The 20498-nt window shown below is 30.8% G+C and overlaps 3 protein-coding genes across 11 annotated transcripts in view; 1 reads left to right on the top strand and 2 right to left on the bottom strand.

Annotated features, from left to right (window-relative positions):
- The window catches only part of LOC130442093 (protein daughterless), a 59915-nt gene extending 48155 nt beyond the window's left edge, over positions 1-11760 (bottom strand). For 3 of the 8 annotated variants that reach the window (XM_056776103.1, XM_056776106.1, XM_056776111.1), the window contains exons 1-2: positions 11557-11759; positions 2219-2265 (exon numbers count right to left, since the gene is read on the bottom strand). In XM_056776103.1, coding sequence (XP_056632081.1) covers positions 2219-2265; positions 11557-11641 — 132 coding nt within the window. In that variant the 5' untranslated portion in view covers positions 11642-11759. Of the gene's footprint in view, positions 1-2218; positions 2266-11556 lie in introns of all 8 variants that reach the window. The other 5 variants (XM_056776104.1, XM_056776109.1, XM_056776105.1 and 2 more) reach the window with 4 other exon arrangements.
- A 1483-nt stretch (positions 11761-13243) lies between these two features.
- LOC130442091 (DNA primase large subunit-like) lies at positions 13244-14794 on the bottom strand. The gene is made up of 2 exons (XM_056776101.1): positions 14425-14794; positions 13244-14357 (listed from the first exon to the last, which is right to left on the bottom strand). The coding sequence occupies exons 1-2, from the start codon at positions 14699-14701 to the stop codon at positions 13303-13305; spliced, it is 1332 nt and encodes a 443-aa protein (XP_056632079.1). The 5' UTR covers positions 14702-14794; the 3' UTR covers positions 13244-13302.
- A 709-nt stretch (positions 14795-15503) lies between these two features.
- LOC130442090 (RING finger and CHY zinc finger domain-containing protein 1) lies at positions 15504-20297 on the top strand. 2 transcript variants are annotated; one of them, XM_056776098.1, is made up of 7 exons: positions 16220-16494; positions 16587-16748; positions 16806-16961; positions 17010-17288; positions 17345-17438; positions 18557-18661; positions 19866-20297. In XM_056776098.1, exons 1-7 carry the CDS (start codon positions 16399-16401, stop codon positions 19961-19963), a joined length of 990 nt encoding a protein of 329 aa, XP_056632076.1. In that variant the 5' UTR covers positions 16220-16398; the 3' UTR covers positions 19964-20297. The 2 variants fall into 2 exon arrangements, with proteins under 2 accessions (XP_056632078.1, XP_056632076.1); XM_056776100.1 differs by lacking the exon at positions 18557-18661 and having other exon boundaries at positions 15504-16494.
- Positions 20298-20498: the final 201 nt, after the last annotated feature.

Genomic DNA, 20498 nt, shown 5'->3' with positions numbered 1-20498 from the left:
GAAATCCCCTCGTATTAAAACTAACTAAAAATGAAAACAGAAATCACCCCGTATTAAAACTAAATAAAAATAAAAACAGAAATCCTCTCGTATTAAAACTAGCTAAAAATAAAATCAGAAATCCCCCCGTATCAATACTAACTAAAAAAAGAGAAATCCCTCCGTATTAAAACTAAATAAAAAAAAATCAGAAATCCCCCCGTATCAAAACTAAATAAAAATAAAAACAGAAATCCTCTCGTATTAAAACTAGCTAAAAATAAAATCAGAAATCCCCCCGTATCAATACTAACTAAAAAAAGAGAAATCCCTCCGTATTAAAACTAAATAAAAAAAAATCAGAAATCCCTCCGTATTAAAACTAAATAAAAAAAAATCAGAAATCCCCCCGTATCAAAACTAAATAAAAATAAAAACAGAAATCCTCTCGTATTAAAATAGCTAAAAATGAAAACAGAAATCCCCCCGTAACAAAACTATCCAAAAAAAAAAACACAAATCCTCCCGTTTTCAAATTAACTAAAAATAAAAACGGAAATCCCCTCGTATTAAAACTAACTAAAAATGAAAACAGAAATCACCCCGTATTAAAACTAAATAAAAATAAAAACAGAAATCCTCTCGTATTAAAACTAGCTAAAAATAAAATCAGAAATCCCCCCGTATCAATACTAACTAAAAAAAGAGAAATCCCTCCGTATTAAAACTAAATAAAAAAAAATCAGAAATCCCCCCGTATCAAAACTAAATAAAAATAAAAACAGAAATCCTCTCGTATTAAAATAGCTAAAAATGAAAAGAGAAATCCCCCCGTATCAAAACTATCCAAAAAAACACAAATCCTCCCGTTTTCAAATTAACTAAAAATAAAAACGGAAATCTCCTCGTATTAAAAGTAGCTAAAATGAAAACAGAATTTCCCCCATATTAAAACTAGCTAAAAAAGTAAACAGATATCCCCCCTATCAAAACTAGCTAAAAAATAGAAATCTCCCCGTATAAAAAACTAACTAAAAATAAAAACAGAAATCCCCCCGTATTAAAAGTAGATAAGATGAAAACAGAAATTCTCCCATATTTAAACTAGCTAAAAATGAAAACAGAAATCCCCCCGTGTCAAAACTAACTAAAAAAAGAGAAATCCCCTCGTATTAAAAATAGCTAAAATGAAAACAGAAATCCCCCCGTATTGAAACTAACTAAAAACGAAAACAGAAATCCCAACGTATCAAAACTAGCTAACAAAACAAAAATCCCCCGTATCAAAACTAAGTAAAAAAAATGAGTAAGATTTTTATTCATACGAGGGTGATTCAGTTTATTGGATGTTTGTTCAGTTATGAATCTTTAGTAGCAGTTTCCCAAGCACAGGTCAAGTCAAATTGGTTCATTATTAATCCCGTATCGGTTCTAACAGAATTTTTGTTTCAGTTGCTCATGCGCAATACCAAAATCATTATTTTTATTCACATCCTTCGGAGTCACTTTACGTTTTTTAATTTAGAAATCCTAAATCGGTTCGTAATCGAACACGAGTAGGACAGTGAATCTGAATCGGTTACGAACTTATTCGGAATTGATTCTAATTATAACCCGCGATAAAGTTTCTATAAGTATTTACTGAAACAGAACCCTTATGATTATTATCGATTCAAGATAATAATTATTTGAACAATAGATAAGAATAATCAGAACGATGCGAAACGCCATTCAAGATAAGATGTTAGATGATGGCATCGTGATCGAAAAATTATACGTTGTACATCGTACACTATTCTGGAAATCTTATTGAAGGTCGATTAAATTTTTTTTCGCATCTCTAATAAAAATTCCGTAAATATCATTTATCACAATTTAATTTTTACTAAATAATTTATAATTTAAAACGCAGTTAAGCAAATGCAAATGACATTAATCAACATTTCGTAGTTCAATAGGGTATCAAATTTACATTTTTATGGTGAAAAAATTATTTTTACTTTGATGTCCAGCGACAGTTATTACTGTTTAATTGACTTATTTTAAATGCAAAGTTGCCGGTGGCGATTATATAAATTACGTACCGAGGCTAAACATATACGAGGGTTGCTACTTGAGTTTAGTTGTTCGCGCACGAAACAAATTTTAAAACTTCAATAGCAACCCTCGTATAATTAATAATAAACACAGCGCAAACGCAGAAATCCTAGTATTAATAACGTAATTTGTCATTACTTACCATTCCATTATCTAAACCGCCGTAGGGAGGTTGAAATCCAGCTTTTTCTGTAATGAAATTGAAAAAAAAACATAAGAAATAAAAAGTTTATATTCTAATAGTCCAAAATAATCGTTAAATAACTTTGTTTATATAAAAAATTATGCGTTTGGTATAGTTTTTCCAATATCAATTGCAGAAGACAGTTATATCAATATTTCATAAATACACACGGTGCTCTTACCAAATTAAGAAATGAAAAATAATGTTTACTCCCCGTATAAAATTCGGTAAACATCTAACAAACCGTCAGTCCACGTGGACTGTGTTAACCGATGAAAATATCGAATCGTAAACATATCTCTATTGGCCGAAACTGTATGTACACAATTCGAAATATTCCTGCTGGACAGTCTGCGATAAGCAGTGGCGTGGATTGGTGAGATTTATTTAATTCATAAATTTCTTTAAATAAATAGAAATATGGCGTTCTTTAGACCATGGGCGAATGAGGACAATGAAATTGCACAGTATAGTGAGAATAATGAATTTAATAATAAAGATTTAGATATACAAACACAGCAAGTTATATTCGAATGATTAAAAATTTAGTAAAACCATCCCCTTTCGTATACGAACATCATTTCGACGACAATAGTGAAATAGTTATGTAAATGACCTCGATTCAACCCTTGTACCATGAAAATCAACCTGCTATCATTATCATGCCCTCGGAGGAGCCCACGTTAACATAATATTCATTAACAGATATCTCAAGCAGTGGCTTTTCAACCGAGCGACCGTTCATTATCATGAAATGTCATACTTGTCGCAGACTTGTTCATCGAAGCGTTCAACTTACTCGCAGAAGATGACCCCATGCTGAAATTTCCGCTAAAGATGGGACCGGCGCGACACAAACATATTTAGGAACGATCCAAATATATAAGTAATGTCTGTTTCAAATGTTTACTTGGTTCTTAAGATCGGTGATTTAATTTGGGTGCTAGCCGAGTTTATTTTGGGCGACAGTCATCGACAAAGCTATAGATGGGGTTTGCAGTTTTGTCGAGAAGATCGTACAAGATGCATTCCTGGGGAATACCAAATACCAACCTCAAACCTTTCTGAGGTGAGTCCATCGATAGCGATTTGGATGAATCGTTCTTTGAGAAAGCTAATAAGCCAGTCGATCAATGAGAATGAACATACCGCACGATATTAACGTATTTAGGAGGTTAGCTTGCCAAAACTTGTCAAAAGCCTTCGACATGTCCAGTGCTATCGCTCTGGATTGCCCATATTGCTCTATAGCTTCAGTCCATACGTTGGTGACATAGACCAAGATATGTAAGATTTGCTGGTCCACAACTTTTCTTAACGGAGAGGCTGGTCTAATTCTTCTTCAATTGCAGTTCGGAGGTTGTGAAGAATGCGTGCTAAAACACGGTCCTTGACAAGGCCCTACAGGACATTCAACGAATTCTCGTCTGCCTATACATTCTCCAAAATGAACATGAAACTCCATCCTATATGGAATGAAGGATGTTCGCGAGTGTTGATATTTTCGTTAGTTGTTACAGGTACCAGTCGTCCATAACTTTCTCCATGACATTGGCAATGGCTGAGACTAGCAATCGAATGGAAGTTATTACAAACCGTCTTTTTTTCCTTTTTTTTTTTGTATAGGTTGAACCCCAGCAAGTTTCCAATCTGCGAGTAAGGAATCTCTTTTATATTATAGGGAGTTTAGATAGCGGAGTTGTTAGGTCAGTCTTCAATACGATTAGTGGTAATCGATCGGGGCCAGTGGATTTACTGATTTCCAAGGCTTTGAAAAGTTTCACCACATCTGTTGAAATTCTATTCCTGGCATCGATGAACCAACTCTTAGACAGTCCGCAGTTACTTCAATTGATCCATCTTCTCCAGCCAACGGTGGAATTTTTGACTTACAAAAGCTTTTACCGATCGCTTTTGTTACAAACCAGAAAGACCAAATCCATTTGGACAATTCAAAAGTTTGTTTTTCACTTTTTCATTATATCGTTCCTTGCAAACACCTATGGTCTGTTTGGATATATACTCTAGTGCAGTTTTTATTAAACCACAAATTCTTGCGTGCAAAGCCCTTGCTGCAAAGATTATTTCCGATACTGAAGGGTCTTTGGAATTGAAACAAACATCATTCCAAGGAAACATAAAAAGGAAAACCTTCAATTTCGCCTATCTACAATGCCAAACTTAACGTTGTTGTAATCAGTTTCCGTGTGGTATATGTACAATTGTACTGATCAGGATCTGATATTAGAAACAGGTCTGGTTAGTTCATCGATAAGTTGGGTCAATCAGTGACTGTTTGAATCTTCAATTTCCGCCAGTTCTGTTGGAAAAATCCAACCACCTGACGTGATGAACTCACACACACATCATGATGGTGTGTAAGTTGTAAGGATATACGAGGTGAACCTTGGATGTTGTCGAGTTCACTTTTATTTCTGCTAAATCCAGAATATGTCTGCAGTTGTTGATGTGTAGCGTTTATATTCGTATTAAGACCTCGTATTGGTTATAAAAATTTCGATGCTTCATTGGATTGAATAGCCGTCAGTTTTTTCAATAACACGACGAAGGTGACGCTGGAATTACATAAGAGAAGAACCTGTCGTGCCTATAAACTCGCTTTTAATTAAAAACTGTTATTTCTAACAAATAATAATCGTCTAAACGTAAAAATCATCATCAGGATGTCCACTGTTTATTTATTTTTTTCAATAACCGTTACTTTTGTCGATTCCCATCTCTATACTATACAAAAGCGTAAGATGACCCCCAGAAACTTTCGGTAGTTTCGTTATTCGTCGTGTTTTACTAGTTTTCGGTCATGCGGGCATGGGCAGAGGATAGCACCATAGCGGGAGAGAGAGAGAAAGATATAGACACACACACGTCCGTTTCGAACTTGTGACCGAAATGCTTATTCTATTTGATTATTTGGCTTGCGTCTTCTTCTTAACGAAATTAAAAAAATATGAATACTCATAAAGGACACGATATGGAAATGAACAACTTTATTATGTAATAGGTTTTGAAAGATAAACTATTTTATTAATTAATCTGGTGATAATTCTAATAGTTTTCATTTATTATGGAAATTTACCAAAAAAAAAGTTATCAACACAACAACACGCTCTGTAGATATCTGCACATGTTGTCTTTTATTGTTATTGATACCTTCTAGGATAATTTCCATCACAACCGAGATATCCGCAATAGTCTCATTTTATATACAGCGTGTCCTACCAAGTTAGCAACATATGAGAAATTTATTTTTCGTAAAAAAAACCCTCGGTGTTGTACAGGGTGTTCTCAATAATTTTTTCTCATAACTGCCACATGAAACATACTTTACTTAGAAAAAATAAGTTTTTTTTGGAAAATTTGATTTTTCAAAACTTGAGTTGTTATAAATTAGGGTAATTATCAAAAAATCATCCCCTACCCCCTATCGACTTGGCATTGTGGGGGAAGGGGGTGTTACAATATATGAAAGGTGGAATTACTCGACGGTCATTGTTTTTAAGTTAGGTTAGGTTAGGTTCACTCATAAATACTTTTTATACATATTTCCGTGCTCTTTTGAACACCCCCCTGCCACACCCCCTGATCCTTTTTTACCCTATTTTACCATAAAAAATAGTTTTTGAATTTTCAATTTTTCCATGTTTTTCCCCAAAAACTGAAAATTGATTTATCTCTTAACAACTGCCTCTATTTTTTGAAGTACCTCGTTTTAATATCTAATGACTACGTTTGAGGTTATACAGGGTGTCCCGGCAAAAAATTCGGGAGTGAGTAGATGAGGTGAAAATAATGCTGAACTATTATTTATATTTCAACTATTTTTTCACGCAGAAAAACTATTTTTTTTTTAATAAAAAATTTTTTTTTCGACGTAATGAGATTCGATCTATCTACTGTAGAATTGTACATTTACATTGTACATTTACATTTGAAACTTCATTTGGCTAAAGACTCATATAAATGATTCGTTATACAAAAACATTATAGAATCAAATTAATTTGATTAGTAATAATCATTGCTACGAAATTATCTTCCATCTATTATTTTTTTATATAAAAAAGAGAAATTCAAACATTGATGCCGAAATTTCATCTCCATAAAAGTGAATAAAAATCATTTACACACGTATTCGATAAGGAGTAAATAAAAATGGGTGTTTCCGAACAACCAAAACAAAGTTCAACATATAATCATAATTACTGAAGCTAAAAGTCGGTTGGCTATCACGGACAGCTGTTCTATAGGGCTTTATGGGTGTCAGGGGCGCCGTAGAATTTTATTTCTTCGACGATTCAAACAAAAATATAAATGGAGTTGATTTCACGTAAAAAATGATTTCAAACCAAATTAGATGTTGATTTTATTATTTAATTATATAAATTTTAAAATCGTACCAGGTGGGCAACTAAAAACGGTCGTCGGCCATATCTCAGGGACGGATTATATTATAACCTCAAAAAAAACCCGAAAATCAAGTTTATATACGATAAACGAATTCTTCAACAAATTTTCACTCAACAAGTTTAAGCCTATCTCTTAAAATAATAAGTGGGGGAAAGTGGGAAACTTGTTATTAAAAAATGTCTGTAAGTCCGGTTTTGCTTAGTCGATTTTTATAAACTTGATATTATTTGGAAAATCTTGTATCCATTAATACAAAATATATAAATTCCAAGCAATTCTAAAGGTCGTTGTTTCACATTTTTTAAATATTGTGCCGATATCTTTTTTCTGTCCCGAGATATCTTGAGAAATGTGTAAATGCCGAGAATTTTCATATTTTCCAATTCTGAAAATAATTTCCACGCGTTTTTCAGTGCCACTTTTGTTATGGCCGTTTTTAGTTGCCCACTCGGTACATCAGCAGTTAAGAAATTATTGAAACCTAACCTAACCAAAAAGTGCGTTTACCCACAACTGACAATTATTTTTCATTAGGTTAGCTGCAAATTAGAATCAAAAATTGAATTAAATTCAATTACCAATGTTGTCAGTTTTCAATACTTAATTATTCTTACGTATTTTACATAGATTCGCGTTTAAAACTAACAAGTAAGAACCAGTTCGAGAGAATCATATCTCAGTATCAGAATAAACCGTGACGAGCAACGGGTGGTGGTTAACTACTTTTAAATAAATTGATCTAAACACGAAGGTTTGGTGCGTGTATTAATGGAATATGTGGTATCATTACATACAAAAAGTTTTTTGATTCTAAAAAATCTAAGAATTATCCAATTTCAATAAATTTTTCTTTATTGAATAGTACATCTTTGGAAATCATAAACTTCCCCCTATTCTTCGACATATGTTTCTCTAAATTATGGAAGAGACGTTGCCGTTTGTTGTCATCTGTCAGCAGTTTCGGAACCCACCTTGCACAAACCTTGACATATCCTACGCAGTCACTCAATGTTGTGAATGCAGGACTCGCTGAGATCCCGAACTCTCGCCATCCGATCTTTCAACAAGCCCCACAGAGTGTCATAATGGAAGCTACATCCTTCACGCTCAGAGCGCGGCGCGTCGACGACAGAGCCTGTTTTTAAGAATTTTTGCCACATCTTCCACACTGTTAACGATTTGGTAGCGGCGAATTAGGAAATTGTTGTTGAAATGCGTAATTTTTTTTGTACTATCAGCCTTCTGAGCCGTTCGATGCCCCGCCGCTGATCAACCCTAACGGAGATTTCATTTCAGTTTACGACGAACAGAATCGAGAGTTCACGTTATACTTTTAGTGTTTCTTTGCATCTTCGAGATACCTGCAAATGGGGGAAGGCTGACGATCTCCAAACCAGACGAACATACAAAAAAAAATCTGTATGAGTGGTTTGAAAAGGAACAAACACGATTGGGTAGTATGTAAGGGTTATTCAATCAAATACCACAAATTTTATTAAAAATATTAAATAATTTATTGGAAATCAAATCTAGAAATTTGAAAAGAACTTTTTGTGAATTCGGATTTACTAGATTTGTCATAAAATTGCCAACCGAACAACATTATAATTTATCTTTAAACCCTAAATTGGTTTTTTGTAAAAGTTGCGAAATGGATTTTACTTTTGAAAGTTGGTATTACATAAACGTCATATGGATTTGACAATTGCAGCGCCATCTGTGTGTCAGTCAAACGACTTATTGAGCGATGTATTACACAAAGTGCCAGTTCCTTTTGATTAATGAAAAATATCATATTTCATTGAAAAATATCACGTGTTATCTACCAATTAAGATAACCTAACCTAAGCTAAAGTAAACATAACCTAGTTGTAGCTGAAGTGAGTAACATAACCTAACAAGAAAATGGATCCGTTCGTCGGACTACTTAACAACATTAACAATTCGAATTTAAATAATGGTTGAATGAATAAAAACGCAAACAATGAACTTTTTTCTTATTGTACGCCATCTCCTATAAACGGGACCCCCAAAATAAAACGTTTCATGCAGTTCATAAATCCAGAAACAACTATCCAATTATTAATAAAACAGTAAGCAATAGCAAATGGATTTTTCTAACTAGAAAACGTTGAACTAACGTGTTTTATGATGTTCCTGAACCGAGATACAAAAAATCTCAAACAAACCACAGATTATTAGTTTTAAAAAGTTCATTCAGATGAAATGACTGATAACTAGTTTTTTTTCTAGAATTGCGACAATAAAAACTAAACTATGTACGCATGCTTAGATCAAGGTTTATAGCATTGATGTTTTTTTTGCTCAACATCAATATACTTTAATGAAAATAAACAATTATATTGGAATCCTGGAGAAAAAATTATTATTTATACTAAACTAAACTCACCAAAAATCCAATCCATATTTTTTTTTAAAACAAAATGTTCCAATGACACGAAAGTTTTATGGTTCAAATAAAAACGAGTACTTAAAAAATTATCGTAACTGATAAAATTCAGGAATAATGATAAATTGATGTTATCTAATAATATTTCAAATAGTTTAGTTTAAATAATTTATAGAGAACAATTTATAACTATACAGTAAGTAAATATTAGACATTTCAAAGTGTGAATGTTTTTAAAATTATTCAAAAATTAGCACTAATAGTATTTGATTGAAATTGAACGTTCCTACTGTGTATTTATCACATTTAAAGAGAAAAATAGTGTCATTGATCGATGCATATGTTAAATTTTGTACAACTCCAACAACCCCTCACGTCGCCAGCACTCAACACGCTTTATCTGTCACAAAACTAATTAATAGACTTTTAAGCCCAATTAATAATGTAAAATAACTCTAATTCATAATGCAGAGGAACCAGTGGACACGTCATATACATTTTGCTACTCTATATCGATAATCGAATTTCAATCCAGTTAGGCATGAGTTACATCAAATTATTTCATTCATCCACACTCAAATAAGCAAAAAATATATAAATTATCATAATTAGATGTTATTGGAAACGCCCCATGCATTTTTTTTAATAATCACGCCAAAAATATTCAATAATAATAATAATTCAATTTGTTTTGACATACAGGTTAGAAGTACATTTCACCTACTTAAGGAAGTTTCTTCTTTTTTACTGTAAAAGTATTTTTCATATTGGACAACTATGGAGACATATTCTAGGCCCTAACTAACAAAAAACTAATTTGTAACTTCTCTAAAGGGAATTAGTTGAATGCAAGACTAATTATACAACTCTGTACTGCTTCTTAGCAGCTCTGATCACAAGACTTAATTAAAGCATGTTTATAATTGAAAAAATCTTCAAACATTTGTTTCACAAAATCGTTTTTCCATGTTATCTTTGAAAGAAAAACCAAACTGAAATAAATAACATTTTCAACTGCATCGTATTTCAATTTATGATCAGTTTTTAATAGTTTTACACAAATGAACCAAATTTTTCTATAATTTATTAAATTAATTTTATTATTAAAGTTTAAATGTCTCCACAAATATTTAGTACCACCTAAATTTGAAAAATTCTCCAAAAGATTGGGTAACGTACATTTGAACTTCTTTTCCACTCATTAAACCATAAGATTCTTCTTTTACTGTCAAAAAGTTTCTATTACCCCCTTGCAGGAAAGAAAGAAACTATTAAAGACATCTAATAGACCCAAATTCTAAAGGGAATTAATTACAAACGAATACACAAGGAAAACTTTCAATATAATCAACAAAGGTTGCATAAAATTTGAATGAAATGAGAAGTGAAAATAAAATGTTCTGTTACAATAGGAGATAAAATAAGAAAATGTTCTTAGGGAAACCAAACAAAGAAAAGAAGAAGAGATTATGTCTCCCTAAATCACCTGATCTTTCTCCTATTGACTTTAATAACGTGAAAAATTAATGAACAAGACGAATACTAAAAGAAATTTTGAGGAAGCTAAAATTTAACACAAAATATTTATTCCCAACATAAAAAATAAATAGTTTCCCAATGATTCATTTAAAATTATTCAAATTTTCGTTTTTCATTTATTATGCAGTTTTCTGCAATGAAATTTTTTTGTCCTCTGTTGTAGATTACATCAAATCATAATATTTTAGTCAACAACAACTTTTTAAATCTGATTTCGAACAAGTTTTAAATATAAATACTTTGTATTGTTCACTGTTTATATGATCGTCATTATAATTTACAAATAATAAGAGAGAAATTGACATTGTTAAATATCAATATTTCATTGTAACTGAAGAAAAATTTACAGCTATTTCATATATAAATAATTTTTAAAAACATCTAGAATTTTAAAAAGCCGATTTAAGGTAAAATTATTAGAACATTACAAATATTTTTAAAATAATAATGTTTCAACCTATTAAACAAAACTTTTCATTGTTTTTATCTACTTTCATGTTTAAAACGAACCTAATAGAGTTATTTAATAATAATAAAGTAAAATCGACCTTACAAATAATACGGAAACTACGAACATACTTTTATGTTAAGATGTAAACACGAAAATATCTTCAACAAGAGAAGGAACGATGACACAAATAATAATTCCCATTGTATTTTAAATAATTTTAACGGTGAAACCATATAATACAATCACAAAAAAATAAACTAGACAGTTTTAGCACATAATCGGTTTATGGACTGGCACAATTATAACGAATTTTAAAAATCTTACAAAGGGGTTTTTAAAGCAAGCTGTTCAATGTTTTGGGATCACACGCGTTTGCATGGTATTATTTTCCCGTCTTTTTACACTATTACCCGAAAATATATCCCAGCACTGGTTTATATTTGTTAATAATGGAATAATTAATTACTTACCAGGTGCTTTGTTAGCTACTTTATTAAAACAAGTTGTAAAAACTTCATATAAATGATGCATAGGTTCATCATCACTGGTAGCCATTTTGCACACACTCTACACTAACTGACAATCTGACAAATCAACCGACACCCAGCCACTGAATTGTCAAATGCCGGCGGGAATATTCAAATTCATTTAATTATTTATTTAAAAAAAAACATCATATAAATAAATCTAGTAATGCAATAATTGTATAATTACACATATCTTTATAAATATATCTAATAAAAAATAATCAACTTTAAATAGTAGTGTCAAGGTCGCAGCGGACAATTTTTTCAAATAAATGTTTAAGCAGTAACAACATAGTTATCAGTGATAATGTATCATTAGCTCATATTATACATTTTGTAAATAAACAATTAATTATCAGATTACAACATTAACTTTTTAATGTTTATTTGTCAATATTTGACTCAAGCGCTAGCTGTACTTCACAGGTAAAAGTAATAAATGCAGTTATTTTATTTCCGTAGATTCCTGAATTATTTGTCACACTCTATAAAATAAAAAATTTGAAAATAATGGATAAAAGTTGTTTATTTATTTTGAACAATTATCAATGTAAAACAATTAAAAACGCATTCAAATGATTTCGTGTATTATATATGTTATAATTAAATACATATCGATAGTTTAGATAAACCAATTATTCGATATGAAAACGTTATGATTTACAATACATTTACACATACCAGGTGAAACAATAAATTAATTTCTCATCAGTATATGAAGAAATATTTTTTTAAATAACTCGATAATCTTCATACTTGACTGCATTTTATATTACCCTATCACAATTAATTAGCCTAATACTAAGTTTTCTCGCTGGAATTATTTTTCGTGAGAGAAGGCTCTTTGATGAGAAAGTTTAATATTAATACATAGGGACACAGAACATACCATCTTAGGGTATGTATATATGTAATACTTCTATACGGACAGTTTCTATAAGTTGAAGCAGTTCCGACTAAGGAAGACAGAATGGAAACAATTTCTCTATCCTCCGAGATTCCAGCTCGGTTCTGCGTATTCTCAAGCATGCGCAGTATGGATAAAGTATCTCGAGCGGGAGATGAAATGAATATTGTCGGCACCGTAACGTAGAGACGTTTTTTCCATACCAACTGTCATTATAGAAGTATTACATATATGAGGGCATATTCTAACTTAGTTTTGCTTTTCGAGGTTATGTTTTTTACGCCATTGCATATATTAATGGTTTTCTTTCACGATTTCTTCGTTTTTATTTTTCTTGATTTAGTCGGTTTTCTTGTGTTTTTTATACAATCTTATTCATTGATGAGAATATGCTGGTGGTTTATTATACATAAAATTGTGTCTAGAGCAAAATTTATGGTATATTTCAGATATTTTCGAAGTGGATTTAAAAAATGTGAAATTTTGTCGCACATTCCAATTTAAAAGTAAGTTATCAACATGAATTAACCCGAATGAACCAAAATTACGAAAAATTGTATAAAAAATTATAAAATATGTTTATAAACAAAATATGAAAAAATAATTATGATAGTCATAGTATGTCATATTGAGGCTTAGAAACGAGAAATTTTTAAACATTAATTGAGCATTCCTAGGTTAGTTGATACTCGTTGCTGTTGTGAGGATTAAAAGAAAGACTTATTAAAAAAATATACTTATTTACTAAAAATAAAATAACTACATTTTTTAATTCAATTCGACTAAATATCATCATCAAAAATCGTTTCTAAAATATCACGAACTAGAAAACTTTCATGAACATACTGATTCGGGCTTTTTATAACATCATTTTCAACGCTAAGATGAGCAACATTTTTCGATCTACAAAAATATGTCGTACAAGCCTTCTGGAACTGTCGTTGGTCTACCAGATCCTCAATGTCTTTCAAACATGGAACTTCTTTATCTATAGTTTTTAATAGAGTTGTTTTAGACCAATGTTTAAAAGGACATCCGTGATGTTGATTTGGCAACGGGGTATATAGAAGAATGTTACTGCAACTCGAGGGGGGATACGAACTCTTCCTTCCTACTAACCCATATTGATGTTTAAATAAATAAGCATGCTTTCTATTGAATAAATCTTCAGGCATTTTTTTAACAAATTCGTTTTTCCAAAATTCCATAGCGTCTTCGAAAGAAAGACCCAACCAAAATAAAAACACCCCTAGTTGCATTCTACCATCATATTTTAAATGATGATTAGTTCTGAGAGTTTTATGCAAATTTCTCATGCATAGGGGGAAATGGTGATCGGCAAACAGGTCAATATTATCCAAACTAAGACTATCTAATTCACTACCAAAATTTAAGACAGGAATGTACTGCGGTATACAATGAACTAAATATTTATATCTATCGTTCAAATGAGGATAAACTTTATTTTGAAAATTCAAATGCATCATAAATTCGTGCCTCAATTTATTTTTTATAAAACAGATATAATAATTTTCGGAAAAAACAGCAACTCCGCCTTTTAAAAATGCTTTTCTACCAGCAACTATTTCTGGTATTTCATAATATTTTGTTTTATAAAACACAGTTGAGTGATAATCGCTTTTAGTAACTTCAGTTCCGTTAATAATTTCGTCAGAAAACGATATCCTCTCCAAATATTCCAATTCCTTACACATCAAATTATTTTTCAACAAAAACATTTGCCTATCGGATTTTTTTGTGTTAATGTATAACAAATGAAACCATTGTAACTCCCAATTTACGAAAAGTTTTTGTAATTCCTTAGTTCGACAATAACCTAAAAATTTTTTGATTTGTTAATGTATTAAGATAAGAAATAATTCACCTAAAAATTTTATATTTACTCAAACCAACAATCCAGTGAGCAGTATTATCTATCCGTTTAGATTTCAAAAACCCCTGGTGTAATTTATAACCTAATAGAGTATGATAAGTGTTTAATTTCAAATGCTTTATATTTGATATTATAAAATTAGACCATGGTTCAGTTCCTTCCTCGAGCTCTAAAATTTTAGCTTGTTCAAATATCGAATATAACTGAATTCTTTCTTTGCATATTTCTTCTATTGTCAATAAACTACAGTGTGCTACAGGTGATATTCTATAAGTATTTAAATTCATTTCCAATAACAATTCATCTTTCACTTTTTAAATTTCAAATTAAAAATGTTTTATATAACGTTAATTTCTACTTCTTTTTTATTTTAACAAAACAATCGGAAATGGTAAACATAGAGTTAATAATAAAAATAGAGAGGGCAGTATGTAAGTGTCATAATTGGAATAAAGAAATAGCATCGTTTTACCCATCAACATAGTAATACTAAACTCTGTATCCTATAAAATTCTTGTTCCGATATGTCATTTCGGGTTGACGTCACAACCAGCCGCCATGTTGTCTTGTGCTGGTGTTTTATTTTCATTTTCATAAAAAAAGTGTTGAAAACAATCAACACAAATAAAATAAAATGTTTGTCTACCACAACAATAAGGCCAACGTTTCAAATCACGTTCTCAAAATCACTTCAGAACGAGATACAAATAAAGTTACAGTGTAGTTATGTTATAGGTGTTCCTTCTAATCGGGCAGTCTAATTTTAATAAGTCTATGGATGTACCACTCTTTTTCTACTTGCTATTCAAATCAAAATTTGTTATTCTCCTCTTTTTCTATTCTTACTACTTGAAACTTAGACGTCATGGCGATCCATGAATAGAGTAGAGTGGTATATAGAAATGTTCATTCTTTTCATCAGCACTTTAACAAGTCGCGCTCTCTCTATCTTTAATATTAGTTCTATGGTCGTGAATCATTGGTAGTTTTGTATATTTACTGGTAGTGTTTATTTATACGAAAGTCGGACGATTAAGTTACTTATATGAAAGTTGTTATTGAAAAAAAAATTCAGTCAGAGTATTTTGATTGCCTTTTAATATTCTGAAATGGTCATTAAAAAATTGTATTATTTGATTATATAAAATATTTATTCGTGATATTATAATTGAAATGTACCTTGACCAATCAGAGGGCTCGACGATGCCCACTGCTAACTTTACCCATAAAATTGTTACAAATGAAGTTGATTGACAATCTTCCGTCAAAATGGTTAGCGTGGGTTAAACAATTAATTTTCTCGGTTTCTCCGGTAGTGAAAACGGAAGGACAAATTCAAAGCTTTAGGTGGAGTTAACTCCTTTTCACTTGATAAAAAGAGTTTTAGTTAGAATCTTTCTCATTTTCCACCTGTTTCCAATAAACTTGATTTTCCACACTATTTACTGTTTACCTACACTAGTCACAATACAGCATAGTCGAAAAAACCGACGAAGTCACATTTCTGGAAAGAAATTTCATACTGCTTCAAGTAGCAACCCATTTTTAAATGGGCATCAGCTGATTTAGATAGATTGCTCAATATCACTGGTGAAATTGTAACGACACGGTTTTGACAATACATCTACGACATTTATACGATTTGAGAGCTGGATGCGAGACTATTAATGATCTAAAAATAACCACTTTCGATTTTTAGTCGATAATTTTTATATATATAAATCAATTAAAAAACATTATCTTTTGTTAAACGGTAATTACGACAAAGGTATTATTAGTTGAAGTCATAATTGTTTGCAATCGATCGCGCTCGAAAATGCCTTAAAATAAAATTTGACATGACAAACTTCATATGATTTTGGAAGAATAGCCTTAATGATATTTCAAATTTTGTCATATCAAAAATCTACAAGACATATTTTAATCAAAACACGATCATTGATTTGTAGATTGTCTTAGAAAGTTGTACTCTATAATCAAACAAATGGATTCAATTTCTACGCCAAGAGCAGAAGGACCTCCAACAGAAACTGAAAAACCAGTTGGATGTTGTCATTACAAAAGAAAGTCAAAACTATTGGTAAAAATATTGTTAGATATTGTAATATTAGTTTCCTTTTTGATGTTTATTATTAAAATCGAAACAATAGAACGTAGTAAAATTTTTTATAGGCGCCTTGTTGTAATAAAGTATACACCTGTAGATTTTGTCATGATGAAAGTGAAAATCACCAGATTAATAGAAAAGAAATAACAGAACTGGTATGTGCTTTATGTAATACTAGACAAAATGTTCAAAGTAACTGTATAAATTGTGGGGTGCTTTTTGGAAAGGTAACTTATTTAAATAAATAAAAATATCTCGACTTGGTTGGTGTATTAATTTTTCAGTATGCGTGTTTAGAATGTAATTTATTTGATGATGATGAAAAACGGCAGTTTCACTGTAAAGGATGCGGTATATGCAGAATTGGAGGTGCCGATAGATTCTTTCACTGCAACAAATGTAATATGTGTCTTCCCATTCAATTGAAACAAGGACACAAGGTATTTGATTTTATTTAAAAAATATCGATTTTGATAATCAATTTTCAGTGTGTAGAAAATGTTTCGAGATCTAATTGTCCGATATGTTTGGAAGACATCCACACATCTAGAATAGCTTGCAATATACCCCCTTGCGGTCATCTTTTACATAGACCGTGTTATGAAGAACTTCTACGTAATGGACTATACGCTTGCCCTATTTGCCAAACTTCTTTGACGGATATGCAGAGACTTTGGAAGCATTACGATATGGAAATAGCAAATACTCCAATGCCTCCAGAATATAGAAATTATTATGTGGAAATACTTTGCAAAGATTGTCATAAAGTTAGTTAAGAAATATATATTTATTTCAATATTTAGGTATAATGCTTTATTTTCAGGAAAGTATTGTAAAATTTCATGTAGTAGGTTTCAAGTGTGCTCATTGCGGTTCTTATAATACCTGTAGGAACAAAGGACCTGTAACTTTGAGAGGTGAGACTTCATTCAATTTTTTTTCAAATGTTTTTATATATAATTAATGTGTTTTCTATTACTAACTAATATTTACTTGATTTTCTATCCAACTATTTCCCTTTTATAAACTTTTACTACCCCTGTGGATATACTATACATATAATTAAAATGAGGTGTGGGTATTAAATATTCAGACTGGTATTAAAGATTGTGGTTCCAAACTCCAGATTTATACCAAGATTTGCTTTAGATTTGTTACAGGATCGATAACATTGTTGGTGACATAGAAAAATGCAACATTGCGAATAGAAAGTTTCTTTTGTTTTTTATTTCTGCTTAAAGCAATTTTGGTTGTCATCTGCCTTAATTCCAGTGTAAATCACTTTAAACTTTAGAAAATGGTTACTGAATGTGAACTAAGAGAATTCAACTTCGCTTTAATATTAGATGATCAAATTTAAAATCAAAACTTCCAAATTTTTGTTGAAATGTGAAAGAGATTAGAATTTTCTTGTAATTAGTAATTATTTGTTGGAAATTTCTAACCAAATGCTCTATTCTATTAAAAAATATAAATTTGAGGACCAACATATGGGTCTCTTGTTGTTGGAAAAGTGTTTGAAGAAAAAGGAAAATTTCCGTTGAGCTTTGTGTGGATATAGAAACATAAGAAAATTCATTTTTGATCTCCATTAAGCAGTAAAAGGGAAAACATAAGTTTTTGTGTGGGGAAACTGATAGGAAAGACATGAAGCAGTCTTTCGAACAAAGAAACAATCACATGGAGCCTTCTATGGGCAATTAGTTAGGTTTTTAAAATATCTAATAGATAATTTTGCTAATGGTTAAGTTAAAAAACGACTATTCTAGCTCTAGTATTTATTTTTTATAATTTAAAGTGTTTTTTTTCCATTTAGTATTAAGTGGTTTTTATATATTCGCCCCTAGATCCTCCACCAGTACTAGTCTCTTTGTTTATTAGCCCCACCTCTTATTAATGTTACTAGTTATGTTGGAAATGTATGTTTTCGAACTTGAAGAACCCTCAAAATTAGAATATACAAGTTCCACCTTATTTTCTTGTTCTGAATTAGTATTATGACTTTTTATGTTATCAATTAAGTGTGTTATTTTAGGCTGCTTCAGGACAGGTATTAGATATTTCGCTTTATTTTGCAACCTTTTGATTTCTATGACCAGAAAAATTTTTACAACCATTCCCTATTTGTTCTTAATATATGGTAAGTTCTAAATAGTAAATAATTTTATGAAGAACAAGATATACTAGCCCCTGTCCAAAAAATATGAAACGAATCTAATGTAAATAAAAATGATGTTTGAAATAGTAGTAGTCGTTTGAATTTTTGAAATCGAAATACTTGGTATGCTATTTATTATGGACTAAAACATCAAAATAAAAGTTGATTTGTGTATAATGAACACGATGGATGTAATCTTGTCAAAGAGACTTTTTCTAGAAACTGGAGACCTTGGTTGGTCATTGTTTCGCCCATACCAATATAAATAACACAATATTAACAAAATTGACACATAATTTCAGTAGTAAGGGAGTCCTATATAAGTGTGGTTAATTTATAAATCATTTGGTAGCAATAACAAACTTCCCTAAAGAAAAAGACACTTTAAAAAATTCTGATTTATTATGGAAATATGATTTAACATGTAACAAGTGCATTTCGGAAAATTTTTCTAGTTATTTTATCTATTATATTTCTATTTCCTTTTCTCTTTTTGTCATTTTACTATAATTGTTTACAGCTGATCCGTTAATCCCACTCCTCTTAGAAAGTTCAAAATATGGAATGACTCTAGCTGCCAGAGAATGTCCTGTGCACAACAGAATCTCTTTAGGTGTCCACTGAGGCGACAGTGCTCCAATAAGTCTCCTGTTAGTACTCGTAGGTGTTTTTACTTAAGCTGATACATTCAGCAGATCTTTTCTGGTTATAGTTTCCCGGAAGGTCTCAGCCCCTATCCCAGTAATTGGTTGTACCCCTTTCTACCGTCTTTTACTTGATTGTGTATGAATAATTGAATTATTTTTTTTTAGTGTAAAATAGTGTTCTTACTTAGGCTGATCTTCCTTTCCCAGAAGAGTCTTTGCTTATCTCACACCTTGTAGGTTGTCTCAGTGATTGTTTTTACCCCTCTCTAACATATTTTATTGAATATATATGAATAATTTAATTATTGTTTGCTTTTCTGTGAATGTCAATATTTTGTGAGTGTAAAATAGAATAATTGCTGATATTGAACATACGGTTAAGAAATTTTCTTAAGTGTTCCATAAGTCACCGGATCATTTCTGACTCAAAAGACAAAACAGTGTAATTGTTAGTGTGGGTTTCATTTTATCATTAATATATAAAATCAATAATTCTGGTATTAAAAAATGTGCCACTTCTAGGCATTTTCTATTTTTAGATACAGAACAAGCCGCAGAACCTATTGGTAATTCTAATGAAGAAATTAGAGAATCGGATGTTGAAAATTTAGTAGAAACTACTGAAAATCCTGAATAAATGATTCGGGCTATTCATTAATTGGAGCTGTGTTTTTAATTAATTGCTGTGACGAATTGTAATTGTGACCATTCTAATGTATTGCTTTAACAATTTCTCCCATGCTCTTTTTTTTATTGTAATAAATCGATTTGAATAAAAACTGATCTACCCAAGCTAGCAGAACCTTAATTATATTCAATAATTTATACTAATATGTTGTATTTATTTATATGTTTTGAATTTTCTGTTTTTAGTATCTTTTATAGTTGTGTAAATTAATTTTAAAGTTTTACATTTCTGAATGTTATACTGTTATGTACAAATATTCATTGCAATATAGGTATAACAAATATTTACTGTTTTTCTTGTCATTTCTCCTATTAACACAATTTTACAACAGTGGATATAAACAAAGAACTCTGTAAGAGTACTTACAGTTGTGAATGTATCAAAAATTAATCAAATTTCTTATAGACTTGGACAACACCGCATCAAATGAACCACAATACTCCCATGATATGGTTTTGAAGTATTTTTTCCTTGCCAAAACACA

This window comes from Diorhabda sublineata, chromosome 3 (genome assembly GCF_026230105.1).
Source record: "Diorhabda sublineata isolate icDioSubl1.1 chromosome 3, icDioSubl1.1, whole genome shotgun sequence".
Lineage (NCBI taxonomy): Eukaryota > Metazoa > Arthropoda > Insecta > Coleoptera > Chrysomelidae > Diorhabda > Diorhabda sublineata.
This window is presented reverse-complemented; position numbering and strand designations above follow the sequence as displayed.

Coding starts and splice junctions, on each gene's coding strand:
- LOC130442091 (XM_056776101.1), bottom strand. CDS start 14,701: ATGAATTTAAATACTTATAGAATATCACCTGTAGCACACTGTAGTTTA. Junction 14,358..14,424: donor TCACTGGATTGTTGGTTTGA/GTAAATATAAAA, acceptor AAAAATTTTTAG/GTTATTGTCGAACTAAGGAA.
- LOC130442090 (XM_056776098.1), top strand. CDS start 16,399: ATGGATTCAATTTCTACGCCAAGAGCAGAAGGACCTCCAACAGAAACT. Junction 17,289..17,344: donor TTTGCAAAGATTGTCATAAA/GTTAGTTAAGAA, acceptor CTTTATTTTCAG/GAAAGTATTGTAAAATTTCA. Junction 18,662..19,865: donor CTATTTGTTCTTAATATATG/GTAAGTTCTAAA, acceptor TTCTATTTTTAG/ATACAGAACAAGCCGCAGAA.